Source organism: Vulpes lagopus, chromosome 3, assembly GCF_018345385.1.
Source record: "Vulpes lagopus strain Blue_001 chromosome 3, ASM1834538v1, whole genome shotgun sequence".
Lineage (NCBI taxonomy): Eukaryota > Metazoa > Chordata > Mammalia > Carnivora > Canidae > Vulpes > Vulpes lagopus.
This window is the reverse complement of record NC_054826.1, coordinates 48,963,441-48,986,047: the sequence shown is the minus strand read 5'-3', so window position 1 is coordinate 48,986,047 and position 22,607 is coordinate 48,963,441. Positions and strand designations below refer to the sequence as shown.

The 22,607-nt window shown below is 40.2% G+C and overlaps 1 protein-coding gene across 1 annotated transcript in view; it reads right to left on the bottom strand.

Moving 5' to 3' along the window:
- Positions 1-21,468, bottom strand: part of ATP6V0E1 (ATPase H+ transporting V0 subunit e1) — a 32,905-nt gene extending 11,437 nt beyond the window's left edge. The window contains exons 1-2 of the mRNA XM_041750032.1: positions 21,295-21,468; positions 15,776-15,823 (exon numbers count right to left, since the gene is read on the bottom strand). Coding sequence (XP_041605966.1) covers positions 15,776-15,823; positions 21,295-21,398 — 152 coding nt within the window. The 5' untranslated portion in view covers positions 21,399-21,468. The remainder of the gene's footprint in view (positions 1-15,775; positions 15,824-21,294) is intronic.
- Positions 21,469-22,607: the final 1,139 nt, after the last annotated feature.

Sequence of the window (22,607 nt, the reverse complement as noted above, 5' to 3'; positions counted from 1 at the left end):
CTGAGGCAGCTATGGTGTGGTAATGTTTCAGAGAACTACAAGGCTGGAATGGACAAGAGATCAAGTCCATGTTCCTCACTTTAATGAAGAAGAAACTAAGTGCTAGGAAGCTTAATACCCTACAGAGAATCAGTGATAAAGTTGGAAGAGGAATCCACTGGACTCATCCAGTGGGCCTAATGAGTCCCATTACATCAGGCTGCTTCCATAGCACCTTAAGGGCAAAACAAATCAAGCAGCCCTGGAGGTCCTAATTAATTCCACAACCATTTACAAATGCCATGCTCCATGTCAGGTTCTGAGGATGCAAAGAGAAACTGGTGAAGGGGCCAACCCTTGAGGGCCTCATGAGCTTGTGAGACACAAAGCGAGGTTAGCAGCAAAGTGTGCTTTAAATAACATAGGCATGGGAGCTTTCATTCTACAAACACTCCCTGCCCACTTATCATGAGCTCGGCTCTTGGTTATTTGAATCCTCCAAGCACAAAATACACCCTCCCCACAAAAAAGGCTGTATCTAGATCTCTCAAATATTGCTTTTTTTTTTTTTTTTTTTTTTTTTTTATATGAGAACAGGGAACCAAGGAATGGTTACTTCTTGGTGACGCACAGATCAAGTGGCTGTTTGGCTTCCTGTTGGAACGGGTAAGTACACCTAGGACTTCTTTTCTTATCCACTGTCCCTCCAGTGAGGGCCACGATAGGAGTGATCTCTATCAGTGGGTTCCTGAAGAAAGAGCAGAGATGTAGGGGAGCAATTGGCTTATTTATACTGAGATGACCTCTGTCATATTCCCTTATCTCAATCAAATGACACAAATTCTTTCAAAGACAGCAATGTTATTAGAACTACAAAATATGGCCTTCTCCAATGGATGAATGGATGAATAAAGAGATTTTATGTATATATATCTTTATGTATATATATTCCAACAATACAATATTGGAATAATAATAATTAATTATTAATATTTAATATTAGTAATTATTAATTCCAATAATACTGGGATATTATTCAGCCATAAAAAAGAATGAGAGCTTGCCAGTTGTGAATGGACCTCGAGTTCATTGTGCTAAGTGAAATGAGTCAGGGAAAGATAAATGCTATATGATCTCTCTTATAAGTTTTATACATAAAAAAACAAGCTCATAGACAACAGAGAACAGACTGGTGGTTGCCAGAGGCAGGGTGTAGGGGATGGAAGAGATGGATGAATTGTGTGTTTTTGTTTTAGTTTAAATAAACTGAATTTTAAAAATGAAAGCTTTTATTACTGTAGAGAGGAAGTAAAAAAATATCAGATTCAGTATCAGGCAAGATTGGATTTCATATCCAGCTACACCAAGTATTAGTGGAGTGACTCCAGGCAAGTGACCCCTTACAAACTAAGGGGCAGTTTCCCCTTTTGTAAAATGAAGATAATAACCTCTGTCTTAAGATGTTATGAATTAAACAGATAATACATTAAAGTGCTCTGTGTAGTAGCTGACAACTAGATGCTCAATAAATACTAGTTATTTCTTCTCTATGAGACAGCCACAGAATGAAATACAACCTATTTACTTTACAAAGGAGTTTCTCATGTAACACTGGGTCATTCGCCTTTCCACCTCCTCTCCGCCCCCAGCACTCTGTGGTAGGCAGAATTCTAAGAGGTTCCCCCAAGATTCCCATCTCCTGGTGTACACACCCTGAGTATGATGGGACAGTCACTCCCGAGATTAGATTGTGTTAGGCTCTACTGTTGGCTTTAAGGGAAATTATCCTGAGTGACCTGACCTAATCAGGTGAGTTCTTAAAAGGGATGGGACTCTCCCTAATAAAAGACGTTTGGAGTGTATGTATCACATGTATTTATTGCCAATCAGCTCTGAAGACACTCTTTAATACGTGCTCTCTGTAATAAGCAAATGAATTGCTTTCTCTCCTTTACAGTGAACATGACGTTCAGCTTTTTTAGTAGAGGGAGCTGGAGGGACATTGAGGGCGTGGGCTGGAAGTTGGTGGAGTTGGTGTGAGAATATTCTATGGAGCCTGTACATACTCAGGCCTGGAACACAGTCACACTTTGATCTGGTAACCTCAGCCTGGAAAAAACCTTTCTGCAGTCCTCCTGACAAGGAAACCAGAACCCTTGCAAGGCCTACATGCTCTGAAGGCCTCCCACTTGTACTGGCACAGGGAATCCTGCCACAGACTGCCCACTCTCCCACCTGTACTCTAGTGGGTAGCCCATTGCTTGCCCACCAACTCCAGACCAACTCCAGCCTGGCCAAGCCAATGAATTTCTCTGCTATCTGATGCGCTGAACCACACTTTCTCCAACAAAGTCTGATTGCCTTCCAACTTTTGTCTTTCCTTGGGTACTCTCCCTCAGCCCTAGGATACCATAGTTTCCTTATATCTCATAGTCAGTCTTGTGTTGTAGTTAATAGTAATTATGTTAAACTTCCCCTGTTCAACCTACTGTGTGGTTTCTATCTCCTAACTGAACCCAGATTATTACAGGATGAGAAAGATTTGATACAAAGAGGGGATATTCTCTTTTGTTGGCTTTGAAGATGCAAGGGCCACATGGCAAAGAATGTGACCTCCAGGAGCTGAGAGCAGTCACCAACTAACAGCCAGTAAGGAAAAGGGACCTCAGTCTGACAACCAATTCAAAGGAACTGAATTCTGCCACAGCCACAGGAGCTTAGAAAAGGGCACCATGCTCCAGATGAGAAGGCACAAACTCATTTCCATTAATGTTGTCCCAAACCTCTCTCTAGTTGGGCCCTTTCACTACCATAGGAATATGCCCTATTTTTGTCAGCTCTACACTTGAAATAAACTGAAATAAAGTTTCTTTTCTCGGGATCCCTCGGTGGCGCAGCGGTTTGGTGCCTGCCTTTGGCCCAGGGCGTGATCCTGGAGACCCAGGATCAAGTCCCACATCGGACTCCCGGTGCATGGAGCCTGCTTCTCCCTCTGCCTGTGTCTCTGCCTCTCTCTCTCTCTCTCTCCGTGACTATCATAAATAAATTTAAAAAAAATTTTTTAAATAAATAAATAAATTTCTATACCAGGATTTCCAGTTCAAAGTCTGTAACAACTCCCTATCTCCCAAATCATAAAGGAAAATATTATAAAGTCAAAGTAAGAAAAGTTTACTTTTTCATATAGCAAATGATAATATCCTGGGCCTACATTTCTCTCCCAATATAAACAGTCAAGATAGCCAACTATTTAAAACATATCCAAGATAGACATGTAAGCAGTTCTCAGACCAAAAAACTTTGAAGTGAAGGGGAGTACCTAGAGAGGAAAATGAAGTGATTATAGGTTGCTTTCTACACCTTGAGAGTACAGGCTAAACCAGATGAACTTTTACTTTCAGACACCCCCAGGGAATGGGAAACAGTAGACAAAGCCCAAGGCCCACTTAAGGTAGAGCATCTAATATAAATTTCATGCTCCATCTCCCGAAAGCTGAGGTGCCAAAGGGCTATGACTCAAGAAAGGATAAATCAGAACTCCTGAAAGAAGAATGATATGAAAATCTAGTTGATTTTCCTATCAACTTATATTTGAGATAGTTTCTCAAAATATAAACATCAAGAAGGAAGGAGAAAAACACTGCCACTGAAAATTAGCCTATATGAAAGTTGATAAGCATACTACATGGTTTTAAAAAAACCACACAACAAAAAATTTTACTTAATTTGACTCCACACTGGTGATGACCCCTGGCACTTGGCAGAAGCAATGTAAATCTTTTCCAGAAAAGCCCACTTTCATAGTAGGCCTCAAAAAAGTCACACACATGAAATTATAGAGAAAATGAATAAATGACAATCATGCATTATTAAATGCATATGGCACCATTGAGTAAGGGGACCAAGGAGAGCAAAGAGTTGATACAGAACTGCAAGGACTTCAGATACTGGAATGACCAGATATGGACTAGAAATAAACTATCTACTATGTTTCAAGAAATAAATTTGAAATACGTACAGGGAATAATGGGAAAGGGATGGAGGGAAGGAAATCAAAACTAAAAGCAGCAAAAAGAAGACCTACAGAAATGAAAACTATAAACCTGAAAATAAAGTCAAGTGGTTAAGTTCTGCTCTGGTAAAGCAGAGTGGCTTATATCATACTCATTCTATAGACAGTAATTATAAACTGAACAAAATGTGAAAAATAACTATTTGATAGTACTAGAGAATGTTCAGAAATGGTAGAAACTGGAGAGGATTCAATCCTTAAAGAAAGAAGTCACACCAGGATGCCTGGGTGGCTCAATTTGTTAAGCTTCTGACTCTTGATTTCAACTCAGGTCATGATCTCAGGGTCCTGGGATGAAGTCCTGTGGTGGGCTCTGCACTGGGTGTGGAGTCTGCTTGAGATTTTTTCCCCCTCCCCTGCACACCACTTGTGCACGCATACATGCTCTGTCTCTGGAAGAAAGAAAAGGAAAGAAGCCACCACAATACCTTTATACAACATTTCTCCTGAAAACACTGTCCAGTCCAGGTGTAGGGCAAGATAATTGAAACTCCAGCAAAAAGCTGCAGCCTTATTGGCTTGGGTATCAAAAGATGAAGTTTAGAGCTGCCAGAGCAGCTGGAAATTAAAAAGGGAGATCTAAAAAGGGAGGTGCCACAAAGGGGAGCCCCAAAGTCTGTGTATAAATTTCCCTTCACCTTGGCTGGTCCCTAAACAGTGCATGCTCCAGGAAAATGCCAAGGACTGTGGAAAACACCAGGAAGTCTGAAAGGATGGAGGGGAAATTTCAGCTGCTGCCTACTACCAGAAGAAAGAGTATTCAGAGTCTGAAGTTAGAAGGACTTGCTAAACACCTAGTATTTTCCATTGAAATACCAGAACCAGAAGGGGAACACTTTAATGGAGAATTCATTCTAATCTAAACACAAAACTGACATAGATCTGCCCCAACAAAGTATAAAACCAACCCTCCCCAAGTTTAAGGTGATCAATTAATAATTTAACTGTTACAACAAAATTTGGCCCTTTCTCAGAGGAACAAAGTAGAATCCAGAGTCTGTCATCTAGAATATCCAGTATTTAGTAAAAAACAGTCACCCCCAAAAAAACTAAGAAACATAATCAACGGTCAAGAACAAAGAAATCAACAGAATTCCAAACCATCCAAAATAATACAGATGTTGTCATTAAAAGATAATGACTTTATAGCAGCTATTATAAATATATTTAAAGCCTAAAAGAAAAACTGGCTGTAAAGAATGAACAGATCAAGAATGTCAAAACATAAATTAAAACTACAAGAAAGAACCAAATGGTAATTCTAGAACTAAAAGTATAATATATGAACTAAAACTCTTTGGATGGGCTTACCAGCAGTTTGGAGATAGCAGAAGAAACAGTCAATGAACCTAAAGACAGACCAACAGAAACTATCCAATCTGAAGAAATAAGAGAAAAATTTTGAGGAAAAAAAATCAGTCAAACATAGGTGCAGCTGGAGTCTCAGGAGAAAAAGAATACAGCAGGGAAAAAAAAAAAACCCAGAAAACACATAGGTTGAAATTTTCTCTAATTTGATAGAAAGTATTAACTTACAGATTCAAATAGCTCAGCAAACTCCAATCAGAATAAACTCAAAGAAAACTACACCTACACACATAGTCAAACTGCTGAAAACCAAAGATAAGGAGAAAACATCCAGAGGAAAAAGAATGCCTGAGGAGGAACAATTATTCAAATTACAGCTGAGTTCTCAGCAGAAACAATGGAGGCCAGAAGACAATGGAAGTCTGTAAAGTCAGCTAAAAGAAAAAGAAATCCTGTCAACTAAGAATTCTATATCCAGAAAAACTATCCTTCAAAAAATGAGCACGAAATAAAGACATTTTCAGGTAAAGGAAAGATTAGTGAATTTGTTATCAGCATACCTGTCCCACAAGAAATACTACAGGAAGTTCTTCAGACTAAAGGGGTACCAGATAGAAACTCAGACTAAGGGGATTTCAGAAACTCAAATCTTCAAAAATAAGGAATTCTAGAAAGGGTAAATACGTAGGGCAGCCCGGGTGGCTCAACGGTTTAGTGTGGCCTTCAGTCCAGGGCATGATCCTGGAGACCCAGGATCGAGTGCCACATCGGGCTCCCTACATGGAGCCTGCTTCTCCCTCTGCCTGTGTCTCTGCCCCTTTCTCTCTCTCTCTCTCTGTGTCTCTCATGAATAAATAAATAAAATCTTTTTTAAAAAAAGGGTAAATATGTGGGCAAATATAAAAAACTTTTTCTCTTAATTTCTTTATAAGACATAGGATCCTCTAAAGTAAAAATTGTAACTCTGTGGTGTCTTGCAACATACATAGATGTAAAATATAACTGTAGCACAAATGATGCAGAGTAAATGGAATTCTATTGTTGCAAACTTGTATTTTATTTGAAGTGGTTCAGTATTAACTAGTTACTCTATGAAAAGTTAACAATGCATATTGTAATTTCTAGAGCAACACTAAAAAGAAAAATATTGAAAGTAGAGCAAAAATGCCCTTAGCAAAATTAAAACAGAATATTAAAAATATTCCATTAACATAAAGCATAAAGAGAGCACAGGACGTAATGAGCCCTGAATGTTATGTAACACTGATGAATCACTGAACTCTACCTCTGAAGAATAATACACTATATTTTAATTAATTGAATTCATTTTTTAAAGATTTTATTTATTTATTTATTCATGAGAGATACATGGAGAGAGGCAGAGACATAAGCAGAAGGAGAAGCAGGCTCCTTCAGGGAGCCCAATGCAGGACTCAATCCCAGGACCCTGGGGTCACAACCCAAGCCAAACGCAGACGCTCAACCACTGAGCCACCCAGGCATCCCTGTTAATTAATTGAATTTAAGTTAAAAAAATAAAGCATAAAAGAACAGAGGAACAACAACAACAACAGCAACAACAACAAAAACAGATGAGAGAAATAGAAAGCAATTAACAAAATAGTGGACTGAAACCTAGCTATGTCAATACTTAAATTAATTTTATATGATATATGAAATATCCAAGTAAAAGGCAAAAGCAGGGACGCCTGGGTGGCTCAGTGGTTGAGTGTCTGCCTTTGGTGTGATCCTGGGTCCAGGGATCAAGTCCCACATCAGGCTCCCTGTGAGGAGCCTGCTTCTCCCTCTATGTCTCTGCCTCTCTCATGAATAAATAAGATCTTAAAAAAAAAAAAAAGGCAAAAGCAGAATGGACAAAAAAAGTAAAATTGAACTATATGCTGTCTGCAAAAAGGCACTTTCTAAATATAAAGGCAGATATAACAAACCTAAGAAAGGTGGTATGATTCTAAATATCAGACAAAGTAAAAATCAAATCAAGGAGTATTACCAAGGATGAACAGGGATACTTTATAATGATAAAATGTCAATTCATTGGGAAGATACAACAATCATCAACGTGTACGCTCCTAGTAACAGAGCTTCAAAACTTATAAAACAAAAATGAAAAGACGTAAAAAGTAGAAAAATCCACAATAGCTGATGACTTTAACACCTTCTTTCAGTAATTACTAAAAGTGACCAAAAAACTCAATAAAGATATAAAAGATTTGAACTAGGGACACCTGGGCTCAGCGATTAAGCATTTGCCTTTGGCTCAGAGTATGATCCTGGTCTAAGGATCAAGTCCCATATCGGGCTCCCAGTGAGGAGAAGCCTGCTTCTCCCTCTGGCTCTCTCTGTGTGTCTCTCATGAATAAATAAAATCTTAAACAACAACAAAAAAGATTTGAACTATCCTGACCTGACATTTATAAAACACACCATACTCAACAATTGCAAAATATATACAATCTTTTGACGTGTACATGAAACGATCATCATGATAAACCATTATGCTGGGCCATAAGACAGGCCCCAATTGCAAAACACTGGAATCTTACAGAGTATATCTTCTGATAAGATATCTAGAAAAGCACCAAATATTTAAAAATGAAAAATACAGTGTCATCAAAATTTGTAGGCTGTGGCTAAAGCAATGCTTAGAGTGAATTTTATTGCATTAACTGCTTACATTTAAAAGAGAACATAAATAAAAAAAAAAAAAAAGGGATCCCTGGGTGGCGCAGCGGTTTGGCGCCTGCCTTTGGCCCAGGGCGCGATCCTGGAGATCCGGGATCGAGTCCCACGTCAGGCTCCCGGTGCATGGAGCCTGCTTCTCCCTCTGCCTGTGTCTCTGCCTCTCTCTCTCACTGTGTTCCTATCATAAATAATAAATAAAAATTTAAAAAAAAAAAAAAAGAGAACAAAGTTTTAAAATCATTTAAGTCTCCACTTTAAGTTAGAGAAAGAGCAAATGAAACCCAAATTCAGGAGAAGGAAGGAAATAAATTTTAAAAAAATCTAAATGAATGGAAATATATACTATGTTCAGGATCAGAAGACTCAGTATTGTTAAAATGTCAGTTCTCTCCAAATTGATATAGATTCATTACAATGCCAACTAAAATCAACAGGCTTTTTGGGGGTAGAAACTGACAAGATGATTCTAAAATGTATATGGCTATTTTAAATAGCCAAATAATCTTAAAGGACAAACATGGAGGACTTCAACTTCTTGACTTCAATATATAACTAAATATTTGAGAGAGTATGGTATTGTGATAAGACTAGATAAAGAGATTAATAAACAGAAGAGATTATCCAGAAACCGACTCATACATATACAGTCAAATCATTTTGAACAAAGATGCCAAAGCAATTTAATGGGGAAAAGAAAATCTTTCCAACCAGTGACGCAGCAACAAATGAATATCCATAGCATGAAAACAAATCAACAACAATAAAAAAACAAAGCTTGAACCCACCATTCTAGTGCATGTGATCTTTGGAAGCAGTCATGTCTAACTGCTAAAACATCTCTAAGTGCCAACTTAACTGTGGAAAGCCTTCAGGTCCAAATCCTCACCCAACAGCAGAAACCGTAAGAACTTAGTTCAACAGATGTCATCTTTGTTTACCTCATCCCCCGCCCCCCAAAACCTCCCAGGACCATCTATTTATGACCCAATTCCATCCCCAGACTGCTCTGCTCATTTCACTACTTGACCCAACTTCTACTCTTCCCTTTCTTCACCCTCTCACGGTGTTCTCTGTAACTTGCTCAGTGATTCCCCCACTCACTTACATACTTCCTTCTATTCACGCACTTCCTATTGCCTTTAGCTTCCCTCTGAGACTCTCTCAAGCAGAAGTTACTCTTATTCCAGATAACCCAGGCTTTGGCAATGGGGTTAACTTCTTTGCTCCCCTGTGCTACCTCTAGACAATTCTCTCTCACTCTTGTAAAAACCTGACTTCTCCTTGGGGTGCATGATGGCAGATTTTACCACCTTCTTATCCCTTCATACACCTTGTGGGAGTTGCCTTCATTTTTTTTTTTAAGATTTATTTATTTGAGGGGGGAGGGGCAGAGGGAGAGAATCTCAAGCAGACTCCCTGCTGAAAGTGAAGCCTGATCCTGAGGATCATGACCTGAGTTGAAACCAAGAGTTAGGGGCAGCAGCCTGGGTGACTCAGCGGTTTAGTGCTGCCTTCAGCCCAGGGTGTGATCCTGGACACCCAGGATCAAGTCCCACATCGGGCTCCCTGCATGGAGCCTGCTTCTCCCTCTGCCTGTGTCTCTGCCTCTCTCTGTGTGTGTGTGTGTGGTTCTCACATAAATAAATACAATCTTAAAAAAAAAAAAAAAAGAAACCAAGAGTTAGCTGCTCAACTGACTGAACCACCCAAGTGCCCCCATCATATGGGAGTTCTAAGCTGAAAGGATTAAAAGCAGAAAGACTTTTATTTCAGGAACAAATGTAATTTGAGTTACCCACTGTTTTCCATTATTGACACCACCACTTCCTTTTATTAGCAGACATCACCAAATAAGATAGGAGACACAAAAAACCCCCCACCAATCTGTGGAGAGACAGAGACAGACACTCCATCTATAAAAATACATTTTCTGAAGGAGCTTCAAAGCTAGAGGTGAAGACAGACACTAACAGCTAGCTAAGAGAAGGCCAAATAAAACACAGGCTTCCAGGCACCTGAGTGGTTCAGTCCGTTTAACATCTGCCTTCAGCTCAGGTCAGGATCTCCGGGCCCTGGGATCGAGTCTCGTATCAGGCTCCTTGCTCAGCAAGGAGTCTGCTTCTCCCTCTACTTCCCCCACCTCCCACTTGTGCTCTCTCAAATAAATAAAATCTTTAAAAAAACAAAACATATGCTTCCTCTGACCAAAGATGGAACAATCAGGGGATCTCTGGGTGGCTCAGCGGTGTAGCGCCTGCCTTTTGCCTGGGGCGTGATCCCAGAGTTCCGAAATCGAGTCCCGCATTGGGCTCCCTGCATGGAGCTTGCTTCTCCCTCTGCCTGTGTCTCTGCCCTTCTCTCTCTCTGTATGTCTCTCATGATAAATAAATAAATAAAATCTTTTAAAAATAAATAAACAAGGACATGAATTATACTGGATTGAAATACATAAAATATGTCTAAATGTATCAGATCATAATGATATCAACACAAAACAAAAAATCACTGTTTACCCTTAGAAGGTGCTAGGAAACCCAATTCATTATTTTGAAAACTGGTAAGAAAAGAGAAAACCACACATAGAACCTAGCTTCCCTTTATGAACAATTTTCAGTTATCGGAAACTGTTGACAAAATAAATATTTATGTATTCTAGCTAATATATTACAAATACAGAACATTGTCAATTATGCCACAACATAATTGAGACATTATGTACCCCTAATGAAGCATCAATACCATTTATGAAACAGACTTACCAAAAAAATTCAACCTGAATGTGATCTAACCCCTAAATGATGACCAACTTAGAAGAAATATAGAACAAAGAAGAATGTGTTAATCCCATGGGTATGCAATTAACAAGTACCTCTCTCTGAAGAACTACAGGACAAACAACCAGTTTTTTTCTATTAAAATGTGCAAGAAGAAAAAAAGAAAAATGGAAATGAAACTCATAAAGAGGGACTAGAGAGGCACAACCACCAGCTGCAATGTGTGGTATTGATAAGCATCTTCATTCTAACTATAAAATAAACAATGAAGGAGCCTCGGTGTATCGAAAGATGAATGGATAAAGATGATGTGGTTTATGTATACAATGGAATATTACTCAGCCATTAGAAACGACAAATACCCACCATTTGCTTCAACGTGGATGGAACTGGTGGGTATTATGCTGAGTGCAGTAAGTCAATCGGAGAAGGACAAACAGTGTATGTTCTCATTCATTTGGGGAATATAAATAATAGTGAAAGGGAATATAAAGGAAGGGAGACAGAACATAAAGACTCCTAACTCTGGGAAACGAACTAGGGGTGGTGGAAGGGGAGGAGGGCGGGGGGTGGGGGGGAATGGGTGACAGGCACTGAGGGGGACACTTGACGGGATGAGCACTGGGTGTTTTTCTGTATGTTGGTAAATTGAACACCAATAAAAATTAATTTATTAAAATAAATAAATAAAAAAAAATAAACAATGAGGCAACTACGGGAATTTAAATATATTTGATGATATAAAGGAATTAACTCTCTCTCTGTGTGATAACAGTATTGTAGTTAGACATTGAGAAAGAATGATCATCTTTTAGATATATGCACTGAAATACTTAGAAATAAATTCAAAATAATCTGGGGTAGAGTTGGAGTGTGTGGAGATGAAACAGGATTGGCCATGAGTTGGTTAATTCTTGAAGGTGAGTGAAAGGTAGGTGGACAAATGAAGATGCGTTGTACTATGCCCTCAATTTTATAAATAGCATATAGCAGCTTTTAAAAAGTTAAAAAACAGGGATCCCTGGGTGGCGCAGCGGTTTGGCGCCTGCCTTTGGCCCGGGGCGCGATCCTGGAGACTCAGGATCGAATCCCACGTCGGGCTCCCGGTGCATGGAGCCTGCTTCTCCCCCTGCCTGTGTCTCTGCCTCTTTCTCTCTCTGTGTGACTATCATAAATAAATAAAAATTAAAAAAAATTATTAAAAAAAAAAATAAAAAGTTAAAAAAAAAAAAAAAAAAAACAGAAAATATGCTATAGTAAAGGCCATCCTGAAACTGACCAGCTTGTGGCTACTTGGCTGGAAACCAAAGTGGAAAACCTTGGGAGGTGATCACATCATGTACCCAAACTGGCTCTAGAGCCAGGACCAAAGGCTGGGCTTAGCTGTGGATCTCTGCACACCCTTCTTGGACAAGTGGGGCAAAGTTCCTGTAAGCTGTGTAGGTCCTTATACGCAGTATTAGGAGGCTGGAGGGGTGGGTGATGGGTACTTGTTTAGGGTCACAGAATAGGGGCCCGTGGGAACAAGTAGATAAGGGAACCACTTTGGGAAGTGACTGAGGCTTCTCTGGCTGTGTTTACTGTCTCCCTTCACTAAAGAGGGCAGGGGAATATGTCCATCTTATTTGTTCACTGCTATTTATCCAGTGTTTGGCACAAAGTAGGCTCTAAATAAATATGTTGAGGGCAGCCCCGGGTGGCTCAGCGGTTTAGCACCTGCCTTCAGCCCAGGGCCTGATCCTTGAGACCCGGGATCTAGTCCCTGCATGGAGCCTGCTTCTCCCTCTGCCTGTGTCTCTGCCTCTCTCTCTCTCTGTGTCTCTCATGAATGAATAAATAAAATCTTTAATTAAATAAGTAAGTTGAGTGAATGAACTCTAATAAGAGTCAATAAAATACATGCTACAATAGCCTTGTAAGCAAACTGTGCTTGTAAGCAACTCACACTACTCTCAATTAAAATATTTTAACAGATCAACGACAGTACTACTTTACATTTTTTTGTTGTCTGTTACAAGTTCTCACACACAGCACCTCAATTAAAACCTCACAAAACCATACTACCATGTAATCAGGCCACATACTATTTAGAAGAACAAAGGACTCCTGACTTTTGGTCAATATTTCCTTTTCTGTATCACTCTGCTAATAAGATTTACAATTAATCAACTGCTAAAGATAAAGCATGTTTTCCAAGAAGCAATTGTATCTTCACAATACTACACTAAATTTCTAATTTAGCCTGAAAATATAAGTTTTGTAACTCTGGGTAAGCTACATTATAATTCAACATTAAAAACTAACCTAAGACCAAGAGAACAGTAAAGCTAACAGGACTCTATGCTTAAGGAACAAAAGTGACCTTGTGCTTCAAAGAGGGAACCAGATATATAACATTCAGACATTCCTCTGCTGAACTATTAACACAAACTGGTTGTACTGGCAGAGATCCTGATTTTTCAGTGTTCAAACAAGTTACACCCCATGAATCTAACCTTAAACCAGAACAAACTGGAAAGAGAAAAAAACTGTTATAAACCAAAGGCAATTTAAAAGTCCATGAACGTATTTCAAAATGTGACTTTACTTAGGAAATCCAGTTTGGGTGTGATTTATTTCAAGAGGCATTTTCAAAAAAATATACTTACTAATGCTAAACAGTGAAGTTTTTTTTGAACTTCAAAGTTGTCTTTGAATTTCAAATTTATTACAGAATCCCATCCCTTTGTGGAATAAAGTATTTGGAATTTGAATTCAATTCATTCACCCACATTCCAGCAGATATTTCACAAAATAGGATATATGATCAGGTTTCAAAGAAACAAAAGAAAAAAAAAGAACTTCATAAAGTCTATACTACACAGATCATCTCCCTATATGATGACTTCCAGAAACACTTAATGTTGGAACACTGTGTGTTACCTTTATTAATACACTGATGACAGTATTGATCCACTGTCAACAGAGAAGTCACCGGCACATCTGCGACAAAGGAAAAAATCTAGACAGTGAGAGGTAAAGACTCACAGATGCTTCTCAACTAGAATCACTAAGACTCAAAGAGACAGAGTTTCCCATCATGTCCAGTTATTCATTTTATACCTGATTGGAAAGGTTTCTTGTTTGTTTTCAAGAAAATATTATGAAAATCAAGCAAATTTCAAAGACAGTGAGAGACCAGAAAGTCAAAAAACATTTCTGCCCCATCTTAATCTCAAGTCATTCTTTGGTGAAGTAATTTTCTCATTTTTAAGACCCTACCACCAACCTTGCTGCTCAGGCAGCAGAGATCTTCAAAGCAATAAAAACAAAGGCCTTTTCAATCACAAGATCACTCCTTGGCTCTTGGACTGAAAAAGAGCTCCCTTGGGATTTCTATAGGAGATTCAGTGGAATAGACTGAAGCTCAATCACTCTTACTAAAATGAGAAATTTTTGAGGATGTATGTACTTCATCTTTACTCTTTAAGGCCAAACACAGCTAGTATTAAGAATTCTCTCCATATGCTATGTCAGACTTCCATTCTGGAAGCCGAGCTCTATCACCTGAAAAAGTTACCTTTCTAAGTAGAGAAAAACAGTAAACAAGCCAATTGTAGAACATCTAAGCCCTTGTGTTGAGGCAGTCAAACAACACCATCATCACTTAGCACTACACTGTATTCTGATTCAGTTTTAAACGCTTCAAATTGCACACAAACAAGTGACTGAAGGATTGGCCACCTATCCAAAATTCATGGTAATAACTTTTTGTCAGGGGCAGATTTTGATCTATGCCAACAACTAGAACTGGCTCATTCCCACAAACCTCTTAGAAAAACCTTAGCCAGCACCTGGCTGGCTCAGTGGTTGAGCATCTGCCTTCGGCTCAGGTCATGATCCCAGGGTCCTGGGATCGAGTTCTACATCAGGCTCCCCAGAGGGAGCCTGCTTCTCCCTCTGCCTCTGTCTCTCCGTGTCTCTCATGAATACATAAATAAAATCTTAAAAAATAATTAAAAAAAAGGTCTCGGGAAGCTACACAGCTCTCTTTAAGAAAGGAGAACCACTGGTTCTAAACTCTAAAAAGAAATCCATAAAAGGATGAATTTTATAGTATGCAAAATAGATCTCAATTTGAAAGAAAGAAAGAAAGAAAGAAAGAAAGAAAGAAAGAAAGAAAGAAAGAGGCCTTTGTATAGTTTGAAGTGGCTATCCTTTCCACAAACCGATTGACACTCAGTTTTTTTTTCTGGGGCTTGACTTGTTCCATTCTTCGGGGAAGGGAAGAATGCAGACAAGAACTGGAAACCTTTACAATAGCTCAACTACAGTTCTGTCATTTCTGATACTCATGAGGATTAAGAACGGTATTCCAAAAATACATGTTGAAGAGTTAATTTACATATCTTAAAAGTTTTCAACCAACAGTTTGCAAACTATATAACCTATTCTAATGTGTTAATTATCATACGTTGATATGGCATATGACTGTTAGAGAAATTGCCTTTTTGATTACAATTCTAGCTCAACTTCTGTTCATCAGATAAAGTCATAATAAAGAATAGCTTTATTAGCTTTACAGTGATATTTAAATGAAATGAGTACACCTAAATTCTTCCCAATAGTAAAATATAAAGTAGTACAAGGGCAATTTCCAGCTAATTATATAAGATTTAAATCTGTGCCAGATAACTTACACTTATATTGCCAGAAGAAGAGAGCATCTGTACAGTTTTTATGTAAATGTATTGAACACCAAAAAAGTGTGCTCTTTCCCATCTTAGGATACTATTTCTAGATGTTACATAAGGAATAAGCTCAAATGACACAAAACTGTAAAGTTTCACGATAATCATGTTCCACTAATTTATTCTTCAATCATGCACATTATAAATACCAAGAGTAATTTCCTATTACCTTGGGGGAAAAAAAAAACAACTACTTTTGACATACTTACAAGAGATAGCAGCAAACTGAACAGGTTACCAACATGGTGATGATAACTCTAAAAACAAACAAACAAACAAACAAACATCATTAGATAACCAGCAAACTAAGCAGACATTGTCAGATGGCTTATGCCTCCTTCCCAAATTATCAAACTGGCAAGGTCTGTGCACCAAGAAAAGGGAACTGAATCTGCTCAAACACCAACAGACTGCACTCAGAAGTTTAAGTAATTAATATTTGTATTTAAAGGGATAAGTAAAAAAAAAAGGGGGGGGAGGGGATATGTATTGAGGCCACGGCTTAGATAACTAGTCCAAACCCCCTACAAGTGAACACAAAAGGCTACACTGATAATTAGTTTTGACACCTAAGAAAACTACCAAGTTGGTAGTTTTCTCTGCAATGGAATGACACTGTACTTGTAAAAATTTAACTTTCTAGGAGCACCTGGCTGACTCAGTTGGTAAAGCATGCGACTCTTGATCTTGGGATCGTGAGTTCAAGTCCCACATTGGGGACAGAGATTACTAAAAATAAGCTTTAAAAAAAAGTCAGAACTGCATAGACTTACAATGAAAACGAGATGATTCCTTCAAAAAAATATATGTATATATATAAGTTTCCAATGTTGACCTCTCCCCATCTCTATTCCTGTCTGAAAAAAGTTAAATGTGGATCTCTGAGCAGCTGAATCTCAATATTTAAAAAATTGAATTCATGGTATCCTCTCCCCATTTCTCTTTCCAAGGACTCCTCTTCCCAATTTCCTATTCCCCAGAGGAAGCTGTCATTTTTCACCTATCTGACCCACTCCTCAAATCTCTCATCATTATGTTCACACCTCCTCTGTACCTTTAGTCATCAAATGCTAGCAGATTCAAAACGTTCTTCCTTCCTTTTCATCCTATCACAATCACCTCAGAGTCATCTTTCTAAAATAAACTTTCATCACATCATACTCTGAAGTTGAACACCTTTCAATGCTCTCCATCCTCCATAGAAATAATTTCCAAAGAGGGGGTCTCCACATCCTACAGAGGAAGCAAGACTATCTCCTAGAATGCAAGTAGCAAATATCAGAATTCCTGTCTTTATTTTCAATTCATCCTTTATAAGTTATGTGTGTGCTCATGTACTTTCTGTGGTTAATACTGACACATCCGTTCACTCAGTAGATTTTCAATGAGTGTCCAGTATGTACCAGACTCTGGGGAAAGAGTAAACAAAACGGATGAAAACCCCTGCCCTGGTGAAGTTCACAGGATCATAGGAGAAGACAAACGAGAACAAACAAGATGAACATTAAACAAAAACTATTTACTTATGTATCATTAGTCTGGCAGGTGGTCAGTAAGTGCTAATGGAGAGGGGAAAAAAGCAAGAAAGGAGGATCAGGGTATACAGGGGTTGGAGGTTATGCTTGCAATTTTAAAGAGGGTAGTCAATTGGGGCACCTGGGTGGCTCAGTCTGTTTATATGACTGCCTTGGGCTCAGGTCATCTTGGGATCCTGGGATGGAGCCCTAAGTCAGGCCCTCTGCTCTGAGGCAAGTCTGCTTCTCCCTCTGCCTCTCCCTCTGTGATCTCTCCCACTCTCACTTTGACAAAAAACAAAACAAACCAAAACAACCTTCAAAGACAGCAGTCAGGAAAGGACTTGCTGAGGACATGGCAAGTGAGTCCAGACCTCTGGACAGGGGAAAGAGCAAATGCAAAGGTTCTATGGTACCAGCAGTTAAGAGAGGACAGAGGCCAATGTGGCTGAGCAGAGCGAGAGGAGCCTAGTAGGAAGTGAGGTCGGGGAGAAGGGGAGAATATAGACAAGAATTGGAAACACCTTTAAAACAGTTCAATTGTAGTTCTGCCATTTCTGACGCTCATGAGGATGAAGTGCAATCTCTGAAAGGAAAAGAGAAGTTATTTGGAGGGATCTGAGCACAGGACTGACAAAATCTGATTCAGATTCTAAGAGGACCTCTGTAGAGGAGAAACAAACTAGGGGAGGAGAGGCAGAGGGAGAAGCTGTGAAACCAGTTTGGGGGCGGAGTTGGGGGTGGGGACTGCAATACTTCATGGCCCAGGCTGGTAGTATCCTAGGTAGTGAGAACTGGACAGACTCTGGATATATTCTGAAGCAACATTCTTCAAAATATCTAATTATACATTATGCTTATAATACACAAATAAGTATGCACGTGAGTTTGTGCTACAAAACTTTGACAGCTGCATAATAAAAAATGTTTGAAGAGCTACACAATCAAGTCCAGCTCCTTCCCGGTCATCAGTTCCCTCCGCTCATCCTCACCACTGTCCACTTTCAAACAGCAAACTTCCACTCCCGAAAGCAGTTGGCCTCACTGTCCCCCAAAACACATCAGGTTTACTCTTCTCCATTCTGAACTTTTGCACATTTTCCTCCATTCCTCTGCCTCGACCTGGAATTCTGTCTTCTGTCTCCCCTGAGGACCACCTCAGACAGCTGAAACTGCTGAGGCTATTTTTTTGTTACCTGCTTCCCAGTTTCATATCAAAAGCCCCCTCATTAAAATATCACCACCAGTCAGGCTGGCTAAGTTGGAAGAGCTTGATCTCTGGGATCATGAGTTTGAGCCCCACACTAGGAATAGAGATTACCTAAATAAATAAATAAACTTAAACCAAAATAAAAAATAAAATATCCCCTCCAAATATGCCACTTACTATTTGGGGTGAAGTGTCATGATGAATGCAATTTACTTTCAAACGGTTTAGCAAGATTATATATGTGTATATATACACATGTACACAAACACACATATTCACACATAAAAAAGCAAATATAAATGTGTTAACAATTATTATATCTAAGCGGTGGAATACAGCACTCTTACTATTCTTTCTGCCTTGCTGTATGTTTGAAAATGTTCTGTATGCTTGAAAAAACAGGAGCTGACTCAATTCCCTGTGATCTAGCTCCATCCCATGCCCCACATCTACCCCTAAAGGAGCCACTGTGAAAAAAATCTGAAGCTTTCAGACCATCTGTGGATTCCTAAAGAGAGGGAAATCATGAAAAAAATGAATGGTCAGGAAAGCTGATTCCAAACACAAACTGTTTTTTATCTGGCCCATTTTCAGTTATAAAAAAGAGTAAGAGCAAGGTGTTTTCTTTAGGTTACAGAGAGATTTTTTCTGCACTCTGATGTGTGTGGACCTTGCAGGGTATAGGATTTAACATCAAAATCTCGGGATCCCTGGGTGGCGCAGCAGTTTGGCGCCTGCCTTTGGCCCATGGCGCGATCCTGGAGACCCGGGATCGAATCCCACATCGGGCTCCCGGTGCATGGAGCCTGCTTCTCCCTCTGCCTGTGTCTCTGCCTCTCTCTCTCTCTGTGACTATCATAAATAAATAAAAAATAAAAAAAATTAAAAAAATTTAAAAAAAAACATCAAAATCTCTTCTTCCCTTGCCACACAGTACCTTTACTTTATCTCTCTTTTTTTTAAGAGTTTATTTATTTATTCATGAGTAACACAGAGAGAGGCAGAGACATAGGCAGAGGAGGGAGAAGCAGGCTCCCTGTGAGGAGCGCAATGCAGGACTCAATCCCAGGACTCTGGGATCACCACCTTGGCCAAAGGCAGACAACCACGGAGCCACCCAGGTGCCCCTACTTATCTCTTTAATCAAAATGTTTTTAATCCTTTAAATCAGAATTGTTCTGATTAAAAATTCACCTAGTCCTTCATTAAGTTCCTTCATGTATTAAAAAACACTTTCAAAGCCTTTCAGGAGATAAAGAGGAACTAGTATTAATTCAGTACTGGTATTTCTTTCCATCTTACAATGAGGAAAGGGAACACTGAAAAGTTAATTGTTCAAGGTCACAGGGATCATCCAGCTAGGAGCAGTGTTTCTCAAAGTGTAATACAGTAATTCCTAGGAGACATTTTGTGTTTTAAGAACTGCTCAATCCTGCCAAGAGCAGGAAATAAAAGGATTAGGGTAGAGGCTGTGAATTAGACCCAGATAATTTATCATTGGCCCGTCAAACCTCAATCATGACACTAGAGTTGGAAACTGAGTAGTCCATGTATTACAGGAGACATTTCATTACCCTGGAAAACAGCAGTGGCATCAAGTCCCAAAGCTAGGCATCGTGGGTCCCAAATGAGGGTCTTTAAGAAAGGAGTGGTCAATGTTACAAGCACATCAAAAATGCTTTCCTGAGTATTTAGACTGGAAAAGCAGACAGTAGGGTAATGAAATAGTTGAAGATAGAAACAACAAAGTGTTTTGTTGGTCTCTAACTCCAGTAGGAGAAAGATGTCTAAGAAATTCAATTTGGTTAATACAAATTGATTTAATAACCCTAGAATTGTAACACTCTGCATCATCTGTTATAGTCTAGAGAGATGACCCTCTATAACTGATGTTATTGGGAGGAGAGGAGGGGAAATCGAATGCTACCAAATGATAGAAATTCATCTACCGTTTTTCCTTTTTAAACAAGGTGTGATTTACTTTCAAGCTAGATAGAAGTACCAAGTCTAATACAAGTGTATTTCAGACAGCAAAAGGAGTTTAGGTCACAAAATATTAAGGAAGTGATAGCATTTTATTTCCCCTAATAAAAGCAATAGAATTATCCACTCAATGGGTATTTATTGAATGAATGCCTACTATGCATGCTGCATAGGCCACCAATTTGTTGGTGCTTGGCCAAGCTCCAACTTAGCCTAAGTTTCACTCCACATGATCTCGGGATGAGAAAAAATGACTAAAAGGCAAAAGAGGAACCAGAAGGAGGGTGTTCCAAAGCTCCTTTGAAGACAAGGCTCTATCTCATACTACAATAGAAAAGATTTACTTACAAAATAGAAAGAGCTCTATTTAGCCAAGAAGTCTAGGTTTTAGTCAATCATTCTAAGAACTTGGTACACTCGCATACAAGCGCAGAACCACCCTCAAAAGGTATGACGCAGGGGCTTCTAAACAATACCTCCTGCCCTTCGGTAATTAATCTCGCTTTAGATCAGGCCCCAACTACCTGGCGCCCACTAGATGTAAGGCCTGGGCTCCGCGCTGCTGCACAAGCTTGTGTCCCGTGCAACTGCGACTTGTGAGGCACAGAGGGCAAGTTGTTTTATTTGTTCCCTTCCTTTAAAGTTTAGGCGTCATTTGAGCGGAGGGCAGGGCTAAAGGGGTGAAAGCCATTTAGAAGAGACCACACTTCTCCCTGAGTCGGTATAAACCCGTTTCCCACGCACACTCCCCAGACAGGCCCGTGGTGAGGAAAAAAAATCTCCCTGAAACCCCTTCCCAAGGAGGGTCCGTCGGGAGTCAGCGTCCTCACCCTCGGACCGGGGAACAAAGAGCTGCCGCCGTAAGAAGCCGGGGGTCTGCAGGCGGTCGGGCCTGCCTGCGGAGGCCGGGGACCACCCCGCGAGGCCTCTGACCCGGGCAGGTCGCCCCCTCCCCCGCCCGGCCCGGCCCGGCCCGTCCTCGCCGCGCGTCCTTCCCAAGGCGGGCCCCTAGCGCACTTACCCCCGGTTGGGACCCTTAGGGATAAACCAGGGCACGCAGAAGCCGACGAAGCCCCAGAACACGCTCATCACGATGAGAGGCACCGTGAGGCCGTTGTACGCCATGGCTGCCGCGGAGGCGCGAGCCCCTGCCCAGCCGCCTCGTTCGGTCCCACCCGGAAGTGTCAACACCGGGCCGCGTGACCAGCGCGCAGACCCGCCTCCACGCCCCACGTGACTCCGCGCCGGACCCCGCCCCCATCCCGGGCACCCTGTTCTCGGACTGCGGTTGCGCGTGCGGTAGCCGTGTTTCCTTACCTCGAGTTACCTCCAGCTTTCATTAAGCAGAATGGACTCCGGGATGAAATGGGAAGTTGGACCTACACTCTTAACATCTGTTCCAGCTCCAAACATGATTCCAAACTTTCACCTGGCCGGTATACGGGAAAGTAGAGGGTCATCGTGTCCATCTAAGCAGGAATTCTGCCGTCCTGAAGTTCCAGTGCAAGCGCTGCCTTCTCCAAAACCGGTTTCATTCTGTTGGTGTGTCCCTTGTGGCCGTGTGTCGTAACCAACCCTCTACTGGAGAGCAAACTCCCTGAGGACAGGCACTGTTAACGGATCGTTGCTCCTCGGGATACTTCTGCATAGAATGTGTTCAATAAACACATGTACAACTGAACTGAGTAACAAAGGGTGAGGTCAGCCAGAACTAAGAGAAAAAAGTCTCCTTTCTATTTTTTTCTTAATTTATTTTTAATTGTGGTAAAATATACATAAAATTCACCATCTTCACCATGAAGTGTAAAGTCAGAGAGTATTAACTATATTCATTTGTTGAGTCCCCAATCTCCACAACTTTTTCATGTCCATAAAACAACTCCTCCTTGTCCCTTCCCCAAGCTCCGGCAACCCCCGTTCTACCTTCTGTTAAGTTTGACTACTCTAGATACCTGATAGAAGTGGAATCATACAATATTTTTCCTTTTGTGACTGCCTTGATTCACTTAGCATAATACTCTCAAGCTTGATTCATGTTGCAGTCTTTTTAAGGCTGAATAACATTCTACTGTACGTTATATGCCACATTTAGTTTCTTCATTCCTCTGGAGATGGACATTTGAGTTGCTTCCACTTTAGCTATTGCAGATTTTTCCCTCTATTTCTTAAATAAAGGCAAATATTTTAAGCTGATGCCATTAACCTTGGCCTGGCCTTCCTGGCAACTTCTTTAAAAACCAGGTGTTGGCGAGCCCAGGGATGTGGCCGTTCAGACACTAGTTTTGTGTAAATCTGTTTCATACTCTGTGAAATGAGAAAATCCCCACCTTTGCT